Here is a 21196-nt window from a genome sequence, read left to right on the forward strand (position 1 = left end):
TCTGCAAACAATGCACCATCACTGGATCCAGTAGCTCTTTTGTTGGCTTCGGCTGCTGCGATGTGAATACAGTTTTAGTTGTTGCTTCCAAATCAATGCACGAGGTATTGAGAGGGGTTTCATCCCAAGGCGGGAGCCTTTGTACACTGTTTCCAGTGGGGGAAACATTTCAGCATAATCCAGCGAGGTGGAAGGAGGAGAAAACATAACCAATCCCCCCCCCAAAACACACACACACACACACACAGGTGGAGGAGCCTTGTGAAAGGGACTTGCAGCATTAATTCTTGCTGTTAACAGCCTTCCGTCTTGATAAAAACCTTGTCATTCTGACTCCTGCAGTGAAAAGCCACTTGCCTGGACCAACAGGCTTTGACAAAACCCAATAGCCCGTGCCTCTGTCCTGCCTTGCCTGTGCCTGTTCACATCTGGCTGGGTGTTGTCTCTTCTGTCCTGAGAAAGCATCTTAGACCAGAATCCTGGTGCAGACCTGAAAAGAAGCTTACTGATCAGCTAGTCCAACCTTGCTTTTTTTGAATAAATAAGAAGCTGAGACCAGAGAGGGAAAGAATTTCCTCCAAGGTCACACAGAGCCTGTTTCAGAACCCAGGGTACTTGCTACACCACATAGCACCGCTCTCATTATTCTTTCCAAGTTGGCGTTTGTGGAACCAGCACCTTTGCCCTTATTCCATGCCTGTCCCCTGATGTCACCTAAGGACCTCTGGGTTTCTTGATGACATGATCCTTCAGGATTAAGTGAAGCAAAGACCACAACTTTCTTGGGCCAACAGTTTAGCAGCATTCAAAGAAGTGAATGGCCCTGCTCTTGATGAATAGTTGTTTTGTGTTCACACCAGCTTCACACGGCAACCCTGTGCAGTAGGTATTGAGGAACCTGTTTACGAGATGGGGAAACAGAAGTTGGGATTCACACTTGGACCCATAGGTTCTGGTTCCAAGGTGGGTACTCTTTCCATCTTGTCACACTTGTGCATCCCAGAATCTAATGCCCGTAGGCCACAAGCTTATTACTTTTATTCGTCGTACTTTGCTCTTGCCTCAGGGCTTGTGCATAAGTTTTTTCCCCTGCATGGAAGGCTTTCCCTCCACGTCCGGATGTTCTCAGCATTAAGGTCTCAGCTCACGGGTCACCACCTCAGAAGACTTTCTGTACAACCCAGTCACTCTTTATTATACTCTCTGACTTCAGTGTCTTCAGAGCCCAGATCAACATCTGAAATGATGTTTGTTCATTCGTTTTACTTGGTTACTATCAATCTCTCCTTACCAGAATGGACATTTTATGGGGTCTTATTTGTCTGCAGTTTCAATGCCTAGAACTGTACCTGACATGTAAATGATGAATAAATATTCACTGCCGATACGAATGGTACAAATGAAGTGACTCTTTTAACCACTGCATTCCCTTTGAAGAAGAGGTTTATTGGTTATTTTACTAGGGATATTGGTTCAGGTTAGAGGTTCAGCCTAGGCTTATGGGACAAAACAGTGACCTGAAATACTTTTAGAGATCAGACCTATAGACGTAACAGCATTTTCTCCATGCCTTAACCAAATAAGGAAAATAGGCCACAGACATTGATAATGAGAGGGGAAGGGATATTTTAAAGATGCTTTATATTAAAGAAAAGCATCAAACAGCTCCATTACAGGATTTTTTTTTTTACGAGAGATGAAAAATCCACTGACGAACAGACAAATCTGATGGTCAACACCCGCCTTAGGCAGCCTACCCTTTAAAGGAAGTGTTCACGTGCAGTCAGGGAACAGGATGCTCCACCTGAATTCCACTAAGGAGCTAATCCTCTTGTCCAAAACCGATTTCACTACATATAAGATTCTCACTTCTCTTTAAAAAAGTCTCGGGCTTCCCTGGTGGCGCAGTGGTTGAGAGTCTGCCTGCCGATGCAGGGGACACGGGTTCGTGCCCCGGTCTGGGAAGATCCCACATGCCGCAGAGCGGCTGGGCCCGTGAGCCATGGCCGCTGAGCCTGCACGTCTGGAGCCTGTGCTCCGCAACGGGAGAGGCCACAACAGTGAGAGGCCCGTGTACCGCAAAAAAAAAAAAAGTCTCATTTATCTTTTCAACCGCACCAGAGAGAAGGGTAGTTGAGGCTAGCCTTTGTTTCCAGGAGATGAATCTGTGAGGTGCCCAAGAACATGGAAATCATCAAAGCCTCTTTGCTGTCAGTGCAGAGCCCTGTTTACCGGCATCTCAATGAAAATCACAAGAGAGAAGGGACCAGGGACGAGCAGATGAGGTGCACCCTGAATGATTGCAGTCACTTTGTATTGTGCAAACCGAGGCCATGATGAGATTTCTAGATACCCCACTTTCATCACCAGTTTGCTGGCAGATCAACTCACAAAGCCCATGATCAGAAGAAAGTCCCTTCAAGTGGTCCTGAGACCAGGAAAGCAGTCACAAAGCAGGGGAGTTGTCTTTGCCCAAGAGCTATCTAGAGTCCATTCCATTCTCTATGCAGAGAGATTGATGTTTGCCACAGTATGAAGAAAATCCCACTTCCCCCCAGGGCTGACATAAACCACCAGTAGAGAATTTTCCCAAAGAGTAAAAGAAAACCAGACTCTTTAGGAAGAAGAAAGGAAGTAGGGCCATCCATTCATTCCCTGAAAGAGCATTCAATATTTTATACACGGTAGCATATGCAGGGGTTTATTTTAAGGAGGTAGGTTATTTCCCAATTACACTTTTCATAAAGTAATGTCAGATGAGCTTAGATTTTTATCAGATTGGATTGTTGCTGGACAAACCACAGAGATTTTTTTCTCTGGGAAAAATGGGTCAAGTAATTGCAATAAAGTGAAAGAGTTTAAATCTCATAAGCAAGTCACTTAAACTGTGAGCCTTCGTTTCTTCATCTTTAAAATGGAGAAAATAATACCTACTTTACCAGATTGCTGGGAGATTAAGTGGAATGTGTGTATTGACCCATATGCATGAAGGTAGTTAGGCACTTAGTAAGTGAATCTGAATTTATAGTTTAATCGCAGCAGCATCTTAAGAGAATCTAGATCGTCTTTGTGCTCCTCTGCATGTGGGGCAACCTTTGCTACACATCTACTGTTTATATAAATTTCAACATTTTCCTAGGACGTAATGTTGATTGTTGTTGTTGTTGACAATTACAGGGTTATTGCTGCCTAGTTCCCCCAAGGCCCAGCTTCCCACACTCCAGGAGGCGAATTCAGACACAGCTGCTGGTATTTACAAAGAGTTATCAGAGCCCTGGGTCCAGTCTTGGAATCTAGTGTGCCCACATACTCCCCACTTTAACTAAACCATCTAAACTGGCAGGAGGCATCTACACTTGCTGAGTATCACTTCTGCTTTTTGGAGGTTTATTTCTTAGGTGCTCCAGTCTGCAGGCAAGATGCTCCTTTATTGCAAGAGCCTGAAATTCTGTCAATCCTACAATCAATAAAGGGTAAGAGGACCCTCTGAATTTCAAGACTCAGCCTGACTTGGAGTGATTTTGCAAAAATAAAGCTTGGGGCAAAACCCACATGTGACTAATTCTGTCAGCCCACAGTCATTTAGGAGCCCTCAGCTCACATAGAGGAATTCTTTAAAAAGCAAGAGGCTAAGCAGTCGAGTTTCAGCTTTAAACTGATTCATTTGGCTAATAATCAAACTTGCATGGAGCTAGAACTCCTTAGTGGATCCGTTTTTCATTTTGACAGTGGCTACATTTGCTGAGAAATATTTCTGTCACGTTAGATATTTCTTGTGCTGTGTTAACCATCCTAACAAGGTCCATAATGACCTCAACTATTAAGCATTCTGTTCTTTGTGGAAAATTTCACCCAGGGGTTCATTTGTTTCCAACAGGGTTGAAAGTTATGCGCAGAGAGTGAGCTGCCTTCAAGTGTCCCTTTCAGGATTGTCACATATCACCTTTCCTTAACCGCCCAAGTATGGAGTGAAAGTCGCACTGGTCCTGTGGGGCAGAATGGCCCATAGCTATCTCTGGCTTGGAAGTAGTTCGTGGGGATGATTAACAGGGCCTATATCGGTGTCCTCTCCCTCTAAGAACAGGCCAGAAGTTCAAGTCACAAAGCTACAGCAGTCTCGAACTCATATTTCTTACAACATGATGTTGATATCCAATGCATCTCTCCAAGGAAATAGAATGAAAACTAGAGATCAGTCAAGTCGTCTCTAGAATAAAGGACATACTCCTAGCTGTGGGTGTCTAGGCACAGTGGATTTTAGGCGTGGAGTCTCCACACTAATTCTGATCCCCACGACTTAGTAAAGACGGGCCTCTTGATATATGACCAGGCTTGCTCTCAGGCCTTTGGCTGCAGGGGATGAGGGCAGTGAGACTAGAGACCATCAGAATGGCCCACAGCCCGCCACCCACAAGGATAACTAGCCACACCAAGAGACTTTGTCATAATCCAAATACATTTTAAAGAAGGCTTCAAGAGTGACACTTCTTAGAAAGAGCTGGTATGCTATCAAGGTTCGAGTTTTCTCATGACAAAGTTTTACATGGATTGAAAAGACAGTAAGTAATCACTTCTTTTAATCACTTCCTGTTAAGGATAGGTGAAAGGTTGTACAATTGTGTCCCCCAAAATCAATTACGCTAGTGTGGAAAATGGAAGACATGACCTAGAAATGTCTTCGGAAGAGTGGATTGTTGATGTTGGTTTACTCGTATGACAATGTGTGATGTCAGCCCAACGTGTTCATTAACAAAAGTGACCAGAATGAGGATGGCGAAAGACCTTCCCCGGTGCAGGCAAATAAGCGCCTCTTGGAGTTGCATTCAGCTCCACGCACTGCATTCTAAAAAGGAAGGCTGTGTACATGTCAGTCCCAAACTCCCAATCTATCCCTTCCCCCTACCCTTCCACATACACGCTGCTCTATTTAAAATAGGTAACCAGCAAGGACCTACTGCATAACACAGGGAACACTGCTCTGTATTCTGTAATAAGCTAAATGGGAAAAGAATTTGAAAAAGAATAGATACATGTATGTGTATAACTGAATCACTTTGCTGTACACCTGGAACTAACACAACATTGTTAATCAACTAGAGTCCAATAGAAAATAAAAATTAAAAAAAGAAGAAGCAGCAGACTGCTCAGAGGAGCATGGCCAGACTGAACTTGGAGCGAGGACTGAGGGTGAAATGAGAGGAGTCAGCATCAAGTACCTGAAGGAATGTCACGTGGAACACGATTAAACTTACTCCACGTGGCTTAAGGAATGGGACCCGGACAAATGAATGGACCTACCAGCCCAAGCTGACAGCCAGAGCTGTTAAACTGTGCATTGTGAGACTATGAACTCCCTAATAGCTGAGACTCTTAAGTGTGGCATGGGTGACTATTTGGCAAAGAGATTTTAAAGAAATTCCCATTAAACAGGGAGCTGACATGGGCAGGTTCCGAAACCCTTCCAGTGCTTTAAGTTCAGGTATTTTTCTAATCCCCACACGTTTCATTTGATAGAAGCAAATGTCTGTATTCTTTCCCTGTGCTTTGGCAACTCATAGATCTAGAAATTTGAGTGAATTGTGTTTTGAGATCTCTGTTGATAAGGAATTATCTTGCAATATACTTGGAAGAAAAGTTGCTGACATCTTCTACTTTGCATCAGGGAATAAGTATTTGGCCAAAAAGTTCGCTCGGGTTTTTCTGTCAGGTGAACAAAAATTCATCAGTTGAATCAGTTCTCAGTTTGTTCTCTTAAAATTAGAAGGGGTAAATTAGCTGATTGCTAAAGTTTCTTTCATTTAAAATATTTAGTAATTTTGTAAGAACCTTTGAATAAGAGAAATGGAAATATACAACAGAAGAGTAGAACTTGATTTATAATTATTGTATATCGGGTTGCAAAAAAAAAAAAGTGATAGCTATGGAAGAGAAAGCCCATTCAGTAACAAATTAGCTTGTTAATCTGTTTGAAGAGAACAAATCTTTGTGCTCAGAAATGAAAGAGAAACAAAATCAAATCAACCACACGGGAAAAAAGGAATAAAATTTCAGAAAGAAATTATGCCCAAAACAATGTCTACAGAATGAAGAAAACCACTGTAGTGATCCACCTTCATGGTTATTGATTTGTATATTACATGAGGCCGCTGAGTAACACTTATCGGGCTTAGACGATCTCATGAAGGCAGTGTGGTTGCCCACAAATACCATCCTAAACCCATTGTGTCATGCTCCCGGAAAGCATTCTGATCGTTCTCATTATTCTCATAGTTGGAGGATAGTCTTGCAAAATAAAAATGGACTAATTATAAATAAATGAATATCTAGAAGGAATTGAAAGTCAGTTTCTCAGATTAACAAGATTCTCTAAACTGCTTTCCATTACAGAGTTGTGATAATTTAGTTGTGATAATTTGTGATTTAGTAAATCATATTGATTTACTGCCTTTCTTCTGACAAATAACAATGATGGAATATGGCATGTCTGTCTGTAAAGGGGTTTGCAGTTTTACAAAGGACTTGGACATTTCCTCTCCTGGTCCTTACAGTAGCTCTGTGTGTGGGATTTAGGAAACTCTTCCGATGAAGAATTGAGGCCCAGGAAGGTCAAGTGTCTTGCCCCCAAACAAGCTATTAGAACCAGAAATTGACTTAAGTCTTCAGACCCAAATGTCCATTATACCCCAGCAGCCTCTATTTCTAGTTCTTAAAGTTCTCCCTGAGGCCAAACCCTGAGCATCTCTACAAATTAACACCTGGTTTACTTTAGCTGCTGTGTACTCTGCAGGTGCCAAGCCCAGGGATTGCCTTTCTTGATCAATTAATTGTGCTGACAGTACCCTTGTTCTCATGCTCCAGAGCAGGGCCCGGGCAAGTACCATTATATCAGTAGTTGAAGGGATGCTCTGTCCACTCTCTGTGATGTTAATGATTAGACTACTTTTGTAGTTATATTTAGGAAGTCCAGTATGAATCAAGGAAACCATTTAAAAAGCCATGGGAGGGATTAATCAAATACAGCTTGTTTGTTATCTTCCCATTACTGAAATCCATAAAGCTGAAATGAAGGATTCTGGGATAAGAGGATCCTTTGTTTGGGATCCTATAAAAGGAAACCCACCAACCTGCCTGTTTCTTTGCTAATACAGAAGAGAGACTCGAAAGAATTACGCAGCATCCAGTAACCCTGAGCTGGCAAACATACCAGCAAATTACTGTCATCTCTACCATCACATAAAAGATGCTCCAGGTGTGTGTGTGTGTGTGTGTGTGTGTGTGTGTGTGTGTGTGTGTGTGTGTTTAATGCTCCACTGCTCTTTGCAAGGAGCACACTTTTAAGTACAGTCCAGGTGGTGATGAATGAACATAATATTTCTTTGTCCTTCTCCAAGACAAGGTAATTGTGTCTCATACATGGCAGTCAGGGGTCATTTTTAATATTTAAATAACATCTGAGTGGGAGATTAAAATTTATAAAGAGCAGTGAGATTCCAGGAGAAAGATGGGAAGCCACTTCTTCTTTCAAATGCAATAAAACAGATGGGCCTCCCAGTCCAGACTTAAGCATTAAGATGTTTAATATTCCTTATAATGTTGGAAGCCTACAGAAGGAAATTCTCCCTCTCTCTCTCTCTCTTGCATGCATACACACACACACACACACACACACACACACATTTTGCATTGTACACGTACAAGTCATAAAGTTAATTCCAGAGGGCAATATTAGATTTTGTTTTTAAAAACCAAGAATGTCACCTTAGGACCCAGCATCTTGACCAAGTAATTAAATAATGATGGGGAAACACAGTAACAATCCTAAGTGGAGGAAAATAATGATAACTACCATGATAATCATTACCTTGAAATATCCTCATACACTTTGCAGAAATGATCTAATTATTCCCTTGCACATCCCTCATGGGAAAGGGGTTATTATTTCCATCTTGAAGACAAATACGACATCTACTCTCAATTTATAAGTGTCATTTCTTCTCAGAAGCTTCATTGTTTTCTTGTTCGTCTCCACAGTATGAGACTTAGACACCCCAAATTAAGTAATTTTGTAGAGTTAGAGGCAGAATAATCTGTGTTTCTATGAATGATTGATTAAAATCTAGTGTTTTCCAAACTGTTTTAATCATACCCCCTATAAAATGATAAAATATTTACAAATATAGATATTTTGAAGGATCAGATACAAAATAAATATAACTAGAAAGTCTAGTGCTTTTTCTGAGCTTTCCTGGGGTACGTGCAGTCCCCCCTTTGGATTGGGAAGCAGGGAGAGAAGGAGGTAGAGAAATCATTAGCATGGTCCTCTTCTTCCTACCCCCCTCAAACAAGGACTGACAATTTCAGCTCTCACAATGAGTTCCACCTGGAGCTCAAGTGGAGGGTAAAAGGGAAATGGGAAGAAAGGTGAAAGAAGTGAAACAGAGTCAAATCCATTTCACCTGCCCTCACTAATCAAGGCCATTTTGAGACTTGCAGGTCCTCCAAGTAGCTTAAACAATAAGATGTTGGCCCAAGTTGTTTCAGGGACTTGGAGTCAGCTGTGTCTAGTTGGAACTGAGCTGGTTAAGACTGGGTGGGACCGCTGACCCTCCTCTGGGCATGCGTGGATGCTAGCTCAGTGACATTTTGAACGTGCTTAGGTACGCCTGAGCAGAACCAAGGTTACCGCACGTTTTTCCAATCACCTTTCCCCATGCTCCCCACACCCCAGACCACTCTGCTTCTTTATTGGTCATCCCATAAATACCCGGAACCCTCTGCTTTCATAGAGGGAGCTTTGAGGCTTGTTCTCCCGTTTCTTCACTTGGCTGCCTTGGGGAAGAACCCTCTCAGCGTTTTGGCTTGCTGTGCTTGGGGCAAAACGAACCTGGTTCAGTAACAGAAGGAAAAAAGAAGAAATGGAAGGAAACAAGAAAGGAGTAAGTAATAGCAACACTGAGTGGCTGTTCCTATATGTCAGTGCTATGCCGTAGGATGCTTCCAAAGGGGCTGTACTAATTTGCTAGGGTTGCCAGCAAAATACCCCCGACTCGGTAGCTTAAACAATAGAAGTGCGTTTTCTCAGTTCTGGAGGATAAAAGTCCAAGATCATGGTTTTGGCAGGTTCGGCTTCTCCCAAGGTCTCTTTCCTTGACTTGGGGGAACGAAGGGCCACCTTCTTGCTGTGTCCTCACGTGGTCTTTCCTCCATGTGCATGTGTCCCTGCTATCTCTCTGTGTCCCAATTCCCCCTTATAAGGACACCAGTCAGATTGGATAAAGGGCCACCCTAACAGCCCCGTTTTCATTGAAGCATCTTTTTGAAGGCCCTATCTCCAAATACAGTCCCACTCTTTGACTGGGGGTCAGGCTTCAACATGTGAATTTGGAGGAGATACAATTCAGTCCACAACATGTGCTTTTACTTAAAAGCATCTTCTACTTTCAGGCACGGATGATATTAGAAATATGTAATACCCATACAGCGTGAGCACTGTAGGAAATGGTTGATTATAAACTGAGGCACACTAAAAGTTTTTAAGAGTTTATTTGAGCAAACGTGGATTCACCTCAGGCAGAATCAAACCAGAAGTGGTTAGGGGCACTCTGCCGTTAGGAGCTGGGAACAGCCTCTTACAGAGCAGACTCAGAAGTGAAGCAAGGAAGCTGAGTGGCTCTAGCTTAAGCAGTTGCCTTACTTAGGAGAGCCTAGGTGGGCTGTTTGTGAATGTTGGTTCCTCGGTTTCATTTTCTCAGATACAAATGTATTTATAGGAATTGACTCTGGCTGAGGTTTCGGCTTGCTCACATTCCGTTACTAAGGCGTTAGAGCCACTCCCGTCTAATGGCCTCCTTGGTCAATTACTTTAACGTGGTCAACTAGGCTCTTTCACTCTAGTGTGTCACTCACTTTTCCATCAGCTGACCTGAGTCAAGTCCTCTACCTAGTTCGTTTCCAAAGGTGATTCCATCCGTCTGCTGAGGGCTTCTTCCCGAGAGCTTATTGGAGACCTTCCAGAGCCTCAAAGATGAGGCTACTTTCTCTGCAGATCCCCAAAGTTTATGTGCATAATAATTCTGACCGTGCACTCACTGAAGAGCGAACCATTGCCTCTTCTTTCGTCCTGTAAGATGACAAGTTACAAATCCAGACACTCCTCGTATTTTGTGAGAGGCACTTTTCCCTCAAAGCTCCTTGGATTTAAGAGGGTTTCCCAGTTATGTGCTGCTCCAGAGGGCCTCACCAAGGAGTGTCTCATGAAGAGTACGCATGTTTGCCCCATGCTGGCAATCTAAGATTGGGCAGACAGCTGGGAAGTGTGACAGCCTCACCAGCTGCCGGCTGCATTGGTTGGAGGAAGTGGATCCCTGGTGACAAGGTTCGGGGAGGTGGTAGTGGTGAAACAAACTCTCAAGGAGAAGTTCTTTCCAAAATGGCTACAAAACACGTAAATATATACTAGCCACCACTTCAAGAAGAGGTGACATTCAGTAGCTCAATTTTCAAATATGTGAATGGGGATTGTATCACATTGTAAATGAAGTTTCCGTTTTAGAATACGGTTAATTTCCTGGCTCCTTTAAGTAGTAAGCTTTGTGAATTTACTTGGCAACATTGTTATATGTGTGTGTGTTATGTCATTAAGTAGTTACATAAAGTCAGTGGAAATTCATACACGCATGCACGCGCTGGAGATTAGACCAAACACTAAGGACACAGAAATGAACAAACTCCTGCCCTTGACAGGCTCATAGTCAAATGGAGAAGGAAAGTGAACAGGCACAATCTAGAGACTGGTCTCAAATTAAGCATGCGTGAGAATCACCTGGAAGCCTTGTTCAAACACCTCCCACCTTACCCCCACTCCCCTAGTTTCTGATGCAGCGGGGCCAGAAATTTGCATTTCTAAAAAATTCCCTTGTGCTCCTGCCGCTGTTCAGGGACCACAGTGATCCAGTGTTAGCAGTGTTGAGGGGGGGGGGCTATGGAAGCCCCAAGAAGTTCCCAGAAGGCTGGAGGGCAAGGGGCGGGAGGATGGTGGTCAGGGGAAGTTTCACAAGGGCAGTGATTTTTTTTTTTTTAAAGGATAAGGAGGGAGGGATTAGGATATGCCAAGCACATTTAGTTCTAAAGGACAAAAGTAGGAGAAAGTACATTACATACAGTTTTTTAGAAAATGCAAATAATTCCATTTGGCTGGGATGAAGTTTGAGTTTGAAGTAGTTGCAGGAGATGAAGCTGGAGGGCCCTGTTAGAACATGGTCCTATACAGGATCATATGGCCATGAATCCCCAGAGCTAGACTCCAAGCTGGAAGGAAAGAATCCTGGTAGAAGAACTGTCAGTCATCTTTCATTAAAGGAGGCTTTTTCCAAGCCTGGCACACGACTTTCCTGCCTTTGGGGAGAAATCCTTTTCATTTCCATGAAATGACAATACTCACGGGAGGTGACGTGGGAGTAGAAAGTATGTGTTGATTGCATATAACCGGAACTGGTTGGGGCTTAAGGTTTTGCTATTGATCTGTGAACCACAGCGAGGGGGCATGTCAGTACCTTAATAATGATTTGGTTGATTATGATTGACTCTTGGAAAACCCAAAGCTTCACCCACCTCTCAAGGGAGGGCCAACAGGCCTAGGAAGGAGAAAGTGGGAGAGAGGAAAACCCTGATAGCACAGATTTTGATGAAATATTCCTCATTCCTTTCTCTCTAGGGGAAGATGATGACGACGATGAATGTGGGGAGGAGAAGCTGCCCTCCTGCTTCGATTACGTGATGCACTTTCTGACTGTGTTCTGGAAGGTTCTCTTCGCCTTCGTCCCCCCTACAGAATACTGGAATGGCTGGGCGTGTTTCATCGTCTCCATCCTCATGATTGGCATACTGACGGCTTTCATCGGAGACCTGGCTTCCCACTTCGGCTGCACCATCGGCCTGAAGGATTCGGTGACCGCGGTAGTGTTCGTCGCACTTGGAACGTCAGTGCCAGGTAATGAATACATCCCTGTGTGATTCCCCCAGGAGCGGAAGCCCATTTGCTTTCTTGACCCTTTTGTTCCTACAATTTCAAGTGCCGTGCTAACAAACCAGGCCTATGAAAGACAAAAGCCCAGTGCTGTGCATGAGGTCACCGCCAGAACATCGTCATGGCATTTCTCAAGGTTAGAAAGCTGGTCAGTATCATCATGACAGGATAGCATTCCCAGAGGGCCTGCCTGCACGGAGAGAGCAGATTGATTTGGTGGATAGATTGATAGGTCAGCTTCCCATTACAATTAGAACTTTCAAAAACACAACTACAGAATTATCTTCAAGAACAAAATTTCTGTCTTCTATGTATTTAGTCAAGTTTGGATGAAGCACGGTATTTGTTGGGTAACTAAGATAAATATTTAAGACCTGATGATTCTCTTGACCCAAACATTAATGGGAGTAAATAGAAAACAGACATGGATCAGAACAGGAAAAAGTTATCCTGAGCAAAATAAGAAGGCCAGGTGGACATCCCTTCATGCATTCCCGCTAAGCTGAATTTTTCTTCCAGCCTGCAACTGTAGCTCGTTATGAGTACTCCCTCTTCTGAGTAAGATCTCGTCCTCCTGAACATAACATTGAGAGCAGTAATTTTCAAACTTTGATGGGCATCAGAATCACCTGGGAGTTTGTTTTTAAAAATGCAAATGCCTGAGACCCACAGCCAACCTATGGAGTCAGAAGATCTAAAGAAGGGCCCAGAAATGTGTGTTCAGCTCACAGGTGATTCTGATACACATCAGAGCTTATTGTAACTGAAGTTCTGGACCTACTTCCCGTCACTAGCTGACATCTTGACAGATGTGTAGTCTCAACTTAGAGCAACAAGACTTGCATCTCTACCAACAGAAGGTCAATGACAGGGGTTGCAGTGGGCTTGGGAAAAGGCAGGAATTGAGGGGAAATACAGCCCTGCGGATGGTGCCGTTCCTCTCCCACTTTCCCGCTTTGCCACAGCCTTAATGAAAATGCTGTGACTTCTACTAATGCTTGCCATAGTTGGCGACCTGGCTTTTGAGTCTGAAAGCAAGCACAGTTTAAACCATGCATCTCTTGACTGAAATCACTGGCTGTTCTTCTCAGATATTCATTATCTCAGTGACTATGGATAGATTACTTCTCTGAGCCTCGGTTTCTTCATTTATGAAATAGGGACAACCATATTAACTTGCAGGATCAGGGTAAGGATTGGAGAAAACGCCTGTAAAATTATATAGCTAGGAAAGCATCTGGGACATGGAATTCAATAAAAGAGCAGCGCTTGTGATTATGGTGTTGAATGGCTAAGGAGGATCTGACGAGTATGAATTTGGACGCCTCACCCCTTGAGAAACGAAGGATGGATGAAAGGTCCAGATATATCCTGGTGAGCCGTGGCACATGGTGTATTACAACTGATCGACTGTTTAGGAGTCCTGATCATGCTGGGCCCAGCACGGTTCTGGGGGTCCAGCTGAGTTAATGGAGGAGCTGAGGGATTTCGAGAGTGTTCTCCCTCCCCGCCTTAGTGAGCAGGGCTGTGCAGAGTCTTCCGGTTGACTGCTGATCAACTGGGGTTGATTGATCCCCCCTCAACCCCAGCGGTGTTCCAACAGGTCTATATTTGGTCTTTATTTTTAACTTTTTCCAAAAATGACCAGAAATGTAGCAAGCAAGAGGAAAAACTTAAAGTATTCATATTAAGTTGCTTTGTTTAGAGAACAAGTATACAACCACAGGAACTAAGCACCATCGTTAGCCATGGCTCTATCAGAGGTTACTGTAGGAAAATGTCTGGGGGAGCCTTCTTGCCTTAAGGCTTAAATCACTATCAAGCGGTGCCCGAGTTAGTACACACTCTCGACCATGGGTTTAACGCTTGAGGAGAATGTGTGCAAATTATGGTAATGAAGGCAAACTTAGGTCTCACGACACTTATCCAAAATTAGCCTGCCTTTCTGAGAAGTCAGCAGTTGATCCTACCGAATGCATCTCTTGCTTTAAAAGGGATTTTAAAAATGTTTTCCCTACATGAAATCCTTGGGCCTGAAAATGTCTTGGGGTGTTTTTCTCTTTTTCTCAACTCGTCATACCAGTATCTCAAAGCGGGTTCCTTTTTCTATATACCAGTCTGCCAAAATGGCTCTGTATCTCTTGTATTAGTGAACTCTTTTGAACAGTATGGAAGCCGTATGATTAAATTCTTTTCTGTAACATGAAATGTGGATTACAGTGAACCTAGTGCTCGGAGTCATTTGTTCTGCCATTTAAAAACAGCTCAGAACCCAGGTAGGGGTATCAAGAGGTAAGAAAGCCTGTGGGATAATACAGCGAGTCATTAGTTGTCAAAATGGTTTCCCTACACTGCCGTAAATTCTTCCCATCGGGAAACAGATTTCTTTGCTCTGTTAGTGGGAGAATTCCTATAATTTGCTGCAGTATTAACTGTGTAGCATACTCCCCAAACAGTATATTCACAGATAATCTCAGATGATCATATCTATATAAACCTCCCCCCGCCAAAAACGGCCAATTGTTCATTCAGCATCTTGTTCAATATTTCTGACTTTATTCTTCAACCCTGATGCTTCAGAGCATTGCTTTATTTTTTTACATCTTTATTGGAGTATAATTGCTTTACAGTGGTGTGTTAGTTTCTGCTTTATAACAAAGTGAATCAGTTATACATATACATATGTTCCCATATCTCTTCCCTCTTGCGTCTCCCTCCCTCCCACCCTCCCTATCCCACCCCTCTAGGTGGTCACAAAGCACCGAGCTGATCTCCCTGTGCTATGCGGCTGCTTCCCACTAGCTATCTACCTTACGTTTGGTAGTGTATATATGTCCATGCCTCTCTCTCACTTTGCCTCTTCAATAAGTGGTGCTGGGAAAACTGGACAGGTACATGTAAAAGTATGAGATTAGATCACTCCCTAACACCATACACAAAAGTAAGCTCAGAATGGATTAAAGACCTAAATGTAAGGCCAGAAACTATCAAACTCTTAGAGGAAAACATAGGTAGAACACTCTATGACATAAATCACAGCAAGATCCTTTTTGACCCACCTCCTAGAGAAATGGCAATAAAAACAAAAATAAACAAATGGGACCTAATGAAACTTCAAAGCTTTTGCACAGCAAAGGAAACCATAAACAAGAGCATTGCTTTATTGTATCTCCTGACTTATCGGGGGAAAAAAAGATGCTATTCTCAAGTGACGAAGCCTAGTTGCTATAGGCAGAAGAAAAAAGACAACTAATTCTCTTCACTTACCCCTACCGTTCATCTGTATTGGTCCTGGGGCCCAGCTCTTTGTCTAGGCTGAAGTCTTGACAGTTTTCCTAAGGCAGAAGGGTTCTGGGCTAGTGTTTGGTAAACTGCTGCCTCCTGGAGGTGAGACTTAGATGCTTAGATTGTGATGGCCTTATGGGCATTGAAAACCTTCCCTATTAGTCCTCCTGCCTCAGGGCAGGATTCAATATCTATGTATGTCATTAATAGTATTTTTTTTTTTACCATATTCAAAATCTTGGAAAAAAGAGCTTATGACTTTTCAGGTGAGACAGAGCTTCTTCATGCCAACTGGTAGTGAAATGTTCATTATAACCTACTGGCAGAAAAGGACTCCTGACCACCCTCAGGTGTGCCTATAAGACCTTAAAGACCCACAACTGTTAATAGAGGAACAGCCTCTTTGCCTGAATGGCCCTTCTACAGAGCCGCCTGTCTGGAGAAGAGAGGAACAGTCTCTTGCCACCTCTCAATGTTGGAGAGAGCCAGAGCCTGGTCCCCAGGCCTCTTCTTGGTCCATGCTCACCCCCTGGGCCATCATCCCAGTATCCAAGGCTTAAACGCCATCGATATGCCAGTGAGTACCCAATGTAGCTCCCCAGCCTCCACTTTTCGCTGCGTTCTAGATTCATATACCAACCGCCTTCCTACATCAATGCTGGCTGTGTCATTCACAGCTCAGAATTACCATATCCAAATAGAACTGTTGGCTTCTACTGCCCAGCTGCCTTATCCTTCAACCAAACCTATTCTTCCCATATCTCACTTTTCTCAGGAAAACAGTATTATCTACCCAGGTGTTCCTGATTCCTTTTTCCTCCTCCCCAGTGAATCCATTCATAACTCCTGCAGATCTCTCCTCTACAGTATATCTTGATCAGACCCACTTAGCTGTCTCTACCACAGCCATGCTAGTCTAGGCAGCCGTCCTCTCTCATCTGATCCCTGCAGTAGCCCCCTATCTGTCTCCATGCTTCTGCTAGAGATTGTTTTAAGATGTAACTCAGACCACATTTCTCCTTACAGTTTTCCAAGGCTTCCTCTTTCACTTAGGATAAACTTCAAAAGCATAAATCTGGCTTACAAAGATCGACTGATTTGGCCCCTTCCTGTGTTTCTGTTCTGTTTACCTCCTTGCCCACTGCTCTTCAGCCCCACTGGCCTTTTTCTTGTCCTTCATGCACCAAGTCCATTCCTTCCTCAGGGTTGTGCTAGCTGTCCAAAGTGCTCTTCCCCTTCATGTGCACAAGACTGGCTCTTTGTCTTCAATTATATCTCATCTTAAATGTCACCTATTCAAAGAGGCCTTCCCTAACCACACAATGCAGAGTGGTCACCCAGTTTTCCTGTATTATATCACCCTATTTATAACTTTGTGGATTTGTTGGTTTATTTGTTTTGGAGCGTTATTATTGGCCAGCCCTCCTCACTGAAATGTAAGCTTCATGGGAGCAGAAACCTTGCCCTTTTCCACTGTTATATCCCTGGCCCCCAGAATGATGCCTAGCTAACACATAAGTAATGCAATTATGTTTGTGCATGTGTTTGTGTATGTGTATATTATAAATTAATGGACAATCATTTACACATGAGTATGAATTGGTTTGTCAGATTGCTTTCTTCCTAACACCTTATAGATTCAGCTAAGAATTAAAGTTAGAATTAAGGGAGATGAACAGCTATTTCTATAGTGTAGCTTATTTTTGACGAGTAGAGTATACCTGAGTAGGTTACTGTAGTAAGAAGGGTCAAAACTAAACTTCAGAGCACTAAGAGTCTCAGAGCAGAAACATTTTTTTCTCATTCATAGTTGTGTCTATGGTGGGAACTGAGGAGGAAGATAGTGTTTTCTCTCTTCATTCTTTTCTCTCCTATAATCTCTGCTTCCAAGACCCAGAACTCAGTCCAGTACTGTTAAAACTTTAGGTATGCTTGGGGGCTTCCTTGGTGGCGCAGTGGTTGAGAGTCCGCCTGCCGATGCAGGGGCCGCGGGTTCGTGCCCCGGTCCGGGAGGATCCCACATGCCGCGGAGCGGCTGGGCCCGTGAGCCATGGCCGCTGAGCCTGCGCGTCCGGAGCCCAAAAAACTTGAGGTATTCTCTATGAAGTGCTAAATAGGCATTTTGCAGTAGCCAGTCATAGGTTCATAACCATGTTATTATCACATTGCTTCTCTGGAAAAAAAGGCTCAAAATTCAAGAGAAAAAAAAGTGTAAGAAGGAACACTTGTAGCCCAGCCTTTCCTGTAGCAGGGACCACCTGTAATTGACATTCTTTTAGCACATAGTCATTTACTTGAGTAAAACTTGTGCGTATTAAGTGAAGACAAGCTTCTACGTCATATTCCAAATATGGATTTTTTTTCTTTCATCTCTTGCTCCTTTTCAATCAAATCAAATAGAAGTAAGTATTCCTCCTGAATGACAGAGGAAACTCCGAGATGTTGATGAGTTGGGAATAGTTGGACCTAAGTCCTGCCTTGGTCCTTCTCCATACATCTTGGTTGGGCTTGTGCCTGAAGCTCGCCTACCGCCCACTTTATCTTCCCTTTACTGGTTGTTTACTCTTGGGACCAGAACAGTTTAAAGCTTGGGTATTCTAGGCTGTCCCTTAACCATTGGCATTGTCAGACTTCTGTTTGCTTGCAGTGTTTTGAATATGCTTTGAGTTCTGTCAAGTAGGAATTATTTCGCCCTAGATTTTAAGGCATGGAGGAGTAGGAAATAGACGATTTTAGGGGGGTTTCCCTATTTTGTATATGGAATCTCTTTAAAAAATCTTTCTTTAGAGAAATTGTATGTCATTTTTAAGTTACCACTTCCAGACTTCTATATACCATAGGAAATACATGCTATAAAACAGCCATACTAGCTGTTCACTTTGTTCTCTGATTGCAGTGTTGGTGAATACACACCAAGAGGGTATAGAAACGAACTTTAGAACTGAATTCAGGAAAGAGAGCTTCTAACCATTATTCGCTGTGTTGCTGGAATTAATTTCTTGACCCAGCCTTGCTTTTCTTGCCTACAAAATAGCCATAATAACCCATGGCAATTTAAAGAGTTGATGACATTTAAGTAATACAGATTTCAGAGCACTTTGTAAACTGTAAGTTGGTGTAAAATGCAAGAAATAATGATCATTATTTACACTGAGATCAACTCTCAAAATGCCAAAAAAGGAATAGAAACCATCAGAAAATGAGAATGAAAAGTTTTATGACCAGAGAAGGAAATTCTTTTAATTTATTACGTAGCTCCAACTGTGTGCTAGGCATAAATACCATTTGTACATTATACATTATTTATTATCTTGTTTAGGTTATATCATTAAGTTATTTGAAGTGACTTTCCCTCCTCCCAAGGTTTTTTGGTCCCTTAGACCCATCTCCTGAAAATGAGATTTTTCTATCTGTTTGGCACTGTGCTAGAAAATATATTTGTTTTTGTAACAACATATTAGCAATTGATTCCTTTTTTTCAGTTTTCAATTTCCTGACTTGTAACACCTCTGAAAACGAAGATAGTCTAGAGTATGCTTAAGTAACATTTACTTACAATTTATGTCCTCCTGCTTCATCTCTAAGTGGATCCTGAAGTGATTTACATGGTTGCACAGGTTGTATGCTACAATCTCAAGAGCTCAGCATCATCTAAATGATGCCCTGGAGCTGTACGGGGTACCACATCCATGGATGTATATAGTGGTGGCCCTGTGTAAAGGCTACTTAACAGCATATAGGAGAGTGAGCACCAGTACATGAGAAAATTAAGGCTTGTAGAGAAATGATTTGACCATATTTCATCCAAGTTTATATCAGTGGTAAATGGTGGAATCCATATTATCTCTTTCTTATAATCTGTTATTTAACCGCTCTATCATTCCACCTGGGATTTAGTTTCAAAGTAAGCATTGCATATACTCTTTCCCATATAGCTTACAATTTGGGGGAAATCCCTCATTTCCCTTTTTGCCTTAATTTTAGTATTTTCCATTTTTAAAGCATGCAACAATGGATTATACTCAAGCTCCTTGAGGTCCGACACTATCATTATTCCCTTTGGCATCAAACACCTCATGGAGTCCATGCTTCAAAAAACTTCAGAAATGAATAAAGACCTAATCTTCTACCCATAGATTCTTAGTGTTTCAATTTTTATATGTAGGAAATACTAAGAGGACTGGAAACTCTTAAACATGTTCAACTCTGACCTAGCTGGTGAAAAATAGCATGCCAAGATAACCTTCATCAGCACAGCCACGGGCTGCTAAGCGAAACCACACGGGAGGTTAGGTCATTCCAGGTCTAGACCAAAGCTGCCTGTGATATGTGGCTGCCCAGGCACTGGGGTCAGTGGGGCCCAGGAAGGGTGTATTGGGGATGCTCTCTCAGCAGTCATGTTTTGCAAAGACCTAAGGGCAGCTTAGGAAATCAAGTTCCAGTGTTCTAGCAGAAGTAGAAGCCCAGGGGGCAGGATCGCTAGAGGTTACCGTCCAAAGCATCTAGCCACATACGCACTCAGCCTGCCCCTGAGCTAACCAAAGAGATGGGGTCATAAGGCAACACAGCAGCACCCCACCCAGAACAAAACTCTTCTCAGGGGATATTGTACCCAGTCACTCTGAATTCCCGCAGTCATCTGAGCTACCTTGGAGATGGAATCAGACTGATTGAATCACTTCCTCTCCATACTACTTCAAACAGATGCGGTGTTCTCGTTGCTGGACTCACAGGTTAACTGGTTAACAGTCTCAATCTCAGAAAAATTATGCAGAATCTTCTCTACTGCCATGTTAGTGAACATGCACCAACAGAGTATAAAAGAACATGAATTCTAGATTCGGATAGACCTGAGTTCAAACCCACCCTCCCCCACTTACTAGAGGCAAATTGCTTAATTTCTCTCAGCCTTAGTTTCTTAACCTGGATAATGGGCACATGAAAATCCACCTCAGAGTTGAGGACTATATGAGAATGCCTTTATAAAGTATCCAGTGCAAGGCCCTACATATAGTGGACCTGGTAAAAAATGTTAGACCTCTTTCCCCTTCTCCTTGAACGTACTGATAAATGGGTTTAGGCCTCCCACGGTATTTTTAGCTCTGCTATATTGCAGCCGTTGAAGAAACAGAAAGTCAAGAACATTCTCAGGCTATTTTTATTATTATCCTATGTTAAGAATTCTGATGAGGTGAACATCCCCAAATGTGTTCCTGTCTCCTGCCGTGCCTCTGACTTTCTGTGAGCTTTAACCCCTGAGCACTGGCATTTCAACTCTGCGCAAGTTGAAGAGGAAGTGTCACTGCTCCCGTGTGTATACATGTTAAACTGGAGGATTAACATTTCACATCATCTTAAATGGGAATGAAAACAGAATTACTTTACTCTGAGCCAAGATTTCCCACTGGCTATGGTGTCAGTTCTCCCAAGAGGACCCTAAAGGGCAGGTATATTTTGTTTTCAAATGCTGTAATACACAGTCAGTTTCTTTGCCACCAGGAAAGGTCAGAACTGCTGCAGACGGGCCCTCTGATCTGTAGTCAGGCCAGGAGGCAAAGCCACCCAGGGACACAGCCAGAGGAGCAGCCCTGGGCCACCCCAGTCACTCAAATGTCTTTTCATGGAAACTTATCTTAACCTCACACCAGTGAGGAGCTGTTGGGGGGTAAAACACCCTGTACTTTTAGCGCACTTTCCCACGAATGGGTGATGTCATTAAAATTGAAGGGATCCTACGTAAGCAAAACTTTACAAGGACAGAGCGAAATGAAGGAAAGCCAGACACCAGATTTCACAACATTTGCTCCATAAATGGCACCAGAAACGCCTATTATCCTCAACTAAAAATAGACTGTATGCAGCAAGCCCAAAAGCATTTAGTAAAAG

General features: G+C 42.9%; 1 protein-coding gene across 12 annotated transcripts in view; it reads left to right on the forward strand.

Moving 5' to 3' along the window:
- The window catches only part of SLC8A1 (solute carrier family 8 member A1), a 443214-nt gene that overhangs the window by 356131 nt on the left and 65887 nt on the right, over positions 1-21196 (forward strand). For all 12 annotated transcript variants that reach the window (XM_060309339.1, XM_060309335.1, XM_060309342.1 and 9 more), the window contains one exon: positions 11714-11989. In XM_060309339.1, coding sequence (XP_060165322.1) covers positions 11714-11989 — 276 coding nt within the window. The remainder of the gene's footprint in view (positions 1-11713; positions 11990-21196) is intronic.

Source organism: Globicephala melas, chromosome 12 (genome assembly GCF_963455315.2).
Source record: "Globicephala melas chromosome 12, mGloMel1.2, whole genome shotgun sequence".
NCBI lineage: Eukaryota > Metazoa > Chordata > Mammalia > Artiodactyla > Delphinidae > Globicephala > Globicephala melas.